At 40.0% G+C, this 4,206-nt stretch overlaps 1 protein-coding gene across 1 annotated transcript in view; it reads left to right on the top strand.

Annotated features, from left to right (window-relative positions):
* TSPAN3 (tetraspanin 3) overlaps positions 1-2,007 on the top strand; it is a 40,218-nt gene extending 38,211 nt beyond the window's left edge. The window contains exon 7 of the mRNA XM_006029381.3: positions 1,078-2,007. Within this exon, the coding sequence (XP_006029443.1) occupies positions 1,078-1,170 (93 nt within the window). The 3' untranslated portion in view covers positions 1,171-2,007. The remainder of the gene's footprint in view (positions 1-1,077) is intronic.
* The last annotated feature ends 2,199 nt before the right edge of the window (positions 2,008-4,206 follow it).

Here is a 4,206-nt window from a genome sequence, read left to right as displayed (position 1 = left end):
TTCCCTACAAAAAAGCAGTGTGGGTGTTTCACTGAACAAGGGTATTTTCATTCTGTTATACAATTTATCTGGCTTAGTGCTTATTTTTCATAGAAAATGGGGTAATGAAATGAGTGTCTAAACCTTGCTACCTTTATATTCAAGTGTGGAGACATTGTCTTCCTCAAGAAGTCCCATAATCATGGGCCAGCAGTTGACCGTTCTGCATCTTTCACAAGACAGCATTTTTACTGCGGGCACTTCACTTAGAAGGGTTATCACTGGAAAAATCTTATCTCGAGTAATGAACACATTTCAGCTCGGCTTGATTCACTTTCACTGTTTCATTCACTTGCAGTTTACGTTTTAAGATGAATTTTGCTGGACTCTTATTTATGTAAGCGTACAACTGCCTGTGACCCTCTTTAGATGGTTATATTAGTGGAAAGACTTCCTCTATGCATCTGAATAAATCAAAGATAACTTAACTGTCGCTTTTCATCAAGCATCACAACAAGTAAAAGCTAGGTACTGAATGGTGTTTCAAAGCAGATCCAATTTTATTATGTGCTGCTTCCTCCAACCAAATAATTGCTTTTGTGAAGCATTTGCAGCTGTAACTACATCCATCTCTCTGAGAAGCGTATGTAAATTTGAATGCCAAACCCCCCCCCAAATCCTGGTACATTGCCAGTGTGGCCCTTTTTGCTGCAAATGTTGTATGGTACTCCAGGAGAATCTGAAGTGGAAGACTGCTTTCTACAGACATGGCACACTTGCTGGAAAGTCCATTCTCAACTAGGGTTTGCCTTTCTTTATATGCAAGTCGGGTTGTGGTTATTAAACTGTTGTGCAGTTTGTACATTCTGGATTACATTAACACAGTCATCATGTGGTATTATTCTGCTTTACTCTGTGAACCGTTAGCTTTTCATCGATAGCAATTAAATATTTAAAATACTTCAGCTTTATTTCAGTATTTTGCATATTATTTATTTTATCACTTATTTCAACTATTCTTCACTTACATACAGAAACCAAATCTCTTGTGAGTGTCTTGTGTACTCAGTTTGTTTTTTCGTTTTTTCTTCCCTGTAGCTGCTGGGCATGCTGTGTGCCTGTGTAGTGCTGTGTAGGAGGAGTCGGGACCCTGCTTATGAACTTCTTATCACTGGAGGAACCTACGCATAGAAAATCATGCAAAACCTAAGCTTGAATCTCACTTATTTCTTTGGAAGGTGAATGGGCCAGGTCTACTGCAGTAGCTTTCCTGTTTGCGTAGACTTAGCTAAAGCACACCTTGCACAAATAAGGACAGCTGTAATGTACACTGGTGATGGGCAAAGCAACTTGGCTTTCCACACACCCATATACTTACCTGTGAGTTTCACTATTTTAGTCAGCTATTCATGTATCTAAATATGTTTTAGTATACTAGTAAACATTCTACTTTCAGAACCACTTGCAAGTTGAGTGTAATTTGGTTGACAAGAAAGTTAAAGGATGTGTACCTAATTTGGTAGATTACTTCTAAGCATTAACTGACTGTTTCTTGCGTAGAGAGAGCGTGAATCCTTTAAATCTTCACTACGTGGAATCTTTTTGGCCAAAGTTGTATAAAGGAAGCCAGCTGTATTTGATGACAATATATTAATTCTTGCCCCTCACCAGTGTTGTTCTGAAATGCCTAGGTGAAGTCCAAATGTAAAAATGACTACTAACCAAAATAATTTTAGAATCACATGACTGTACTTTGATCTTAAATTCAGAGATCAAATCTTCCAAATGTTAGTGTTTTAAAATACAAGCTGGCTTTTCAGGAGTATAATGTATGCACTACTGTTCTATACTGAATTATTATTTCATTTTTCTATGAACAGCTGTTTTGTGTTGAAGTGAACTGTTACATTGTAGATCTTAAATTTGCTTGGAAATAATGTAGCCATGTAGAGTAGCAAAACAGTATGTGAAAGTGATTTAAACTGTAAATAGTAAACCTGATTAAAATAAAATCTCTGTACATCTCCACCCCCCCAACCCACTTGCTTATATTACACATGTTGATTTTGACACGTTGGTTTCTACTCTAGACAATCCAGTCCTATAGTGCTAGAACTAAGTAATAGAGTTCTAATGTAAAAATCTCAAGTTTGTGTCCAGATCTGTCTTCTGAAATCTGCACTGTTTTCTGGATAAAAGCTAGGCCATTTAAGACACTTTCTGGATTCTTGCTTTTACTAGAACCTTGTGCTAACCTGCTTCAAGAACAGCATTGGAACTAGGAGGTATCTCTGCAAGTCTTAGAAGGTGAGCAAGGATAAACTGGACTGAAATTAATGGAGCCATAGATTTAATCCTTATCTGATGCACAATTAGTGCTTTTTGTTGGACTTCTTCAGTCTGAGTCCACTAATTTCGTTGCAGGAGAGACTTGGTTTCTGCAAAACTTGATTTATAGTTAAATACAGCTGCACATGTAAGATTATCTGCAAATCAGATGTGTTCAGATAATTGTACAGTGCATTAGATAATTGTATAGTGTTTGTGGTTCCAGGGTTTGCAATGAAAGCATCATATTGTAAAACAAAACTCTTCAGTGTTTAGTCTTTTATTCTTAAATTAACTAAAGATAATACACAGTGTTTGGGTACTATGCTGCCAGACATCTGTAAAACATTTTAGGAAGTCTTAATCTCTGAACACAAGCTTCAAATTTTCTGTTCTTGGATCTTAAACTTCAGAACTGGTTCTGACTGTGGACAAATAAACTGACAGACATTTTGAAGTCCATGAAGTGGTTCTGCTTCCCAGCCAGGCCTGCTAAAGGAATGTTAGAGAAGAGTTGGAAAGGGGAGGGAAGAAATCACTTGTGTTGGAGCAAGAGGTAAAAGAAACATACTGGGAAATCAGAGCATTTCATCAAATATCTGATATATAATGTATCAAAGCTTTTATTTTAAAAGCTGCCTGAGATGGTTATAATGCAAGTAATGTTGTTGACACGCAAACCACTTCTCTTTAATATTGATTGGGTAAAAGAATGTCTGATGGTGCTATATCCTGAAGAATACCTCCTCAGCTGAATTCTCAAATCACATTTGGTTCGGCTCCGTATTCTTAAGGTAGGTCTACGCTGCCTCAGACCGTACTGAGGAGACAATGTCACCCTTGCTTGCTCCTGCGTTCTGTGCTGAATGCCAAAAAAAAAAAAGTAACAAGGAGGAGGAAGTAGAACAGAGTGTGTTTACATGGTGGTGCCCCATGGCCTGGTCTAATGTAGTGTAGCTAAGCCTGTAAGATCATTTCTGTACTAAGAAAACTGTTCTTAAACCCACTGTCCCCAATTTTGATTTGACCAAATCTGAATCTGAAGATTCAATGCTGATTCGGAGAATCAGTGACTCGGACATAAACACAGCTTTAAATATTTTTTTCTGCATACCTTGAGGTACCAGGCGGAGCTCATGAATGCTGCGATGCTGGGGTGGATGAAGCATCCCACAGAAGTGCAGGGAGTGGGGAGGAGCATGTGCTCAGCAGCGAACCCAGAAGTGGACCGGAAGTACTTCTGGTCCACCTCTGGGTCTGCCAGGGAGTGTGCTGAGGGGGTTCCTCTGCACCCCTCTTGTTTTGGCAATTGGCTGTGGGAGGAGAGCCTGGGTTCCCCTCCAGACCCATGAGGCACCAGTCGCCAAGCTGGGGGGGATTGCGGCGGGGGCAGCATGCTCTCTGGAGGACCCGGAAGTGGTTCTGGCCCACTTCCGGGTTTGCTGCTAAGTGCACTGGGGAGCCTCCCTGCGCGCTCCTGAGGGATTATCCATATGCCCCAGCATCACAGCATTCACGAGCTGAAAAAAACATTTAAAGCTGTGTCTATGTCCAAATCGCCGAATCTCTCCAAATCGATTTGGAGGGTTTTGATTCAATTTTGGATAAATTAAAGGGCCTCCTGATTCTATTCAGAATCAGAGATTCGGCAACTGAATTGTGCCGAATCTCCACTGAATTGAATCGGCGACTGAAGCTTTGCACAGCCCTAGTGTTTAGTACCTCAGATCTTGGAAGATCTCGTTGTGCTTTTGATATTCATTGTGGCTGATACTAACTGCAAAGTAGCCTTAGTTCAGGAGTCTGAAAACTATCTGATTACAAAAGCCCACTTCTAGGAGAAGTCTTTCTGTTAACATAAATGGATTTTGGATCAGGGTCCCATCTGAAGAAGTTTGT

Source organism: Alligator sinensis, unplaced genomic scaffold, assembly GCF_000455745.1.
Source record: "Alligator sinensis unplaced genomic scaffold, ASM45574v1 scaffold319_1, whole genome shotgun sequence".
NCBI lineage: Eukaryota > Metazoa > Chordata > Crocodylia > Alligatoridae > Alligator > Alligator sinensis.
This window is presented reverse-complemented; position numbering and strand designations above follow the sequence as displayed.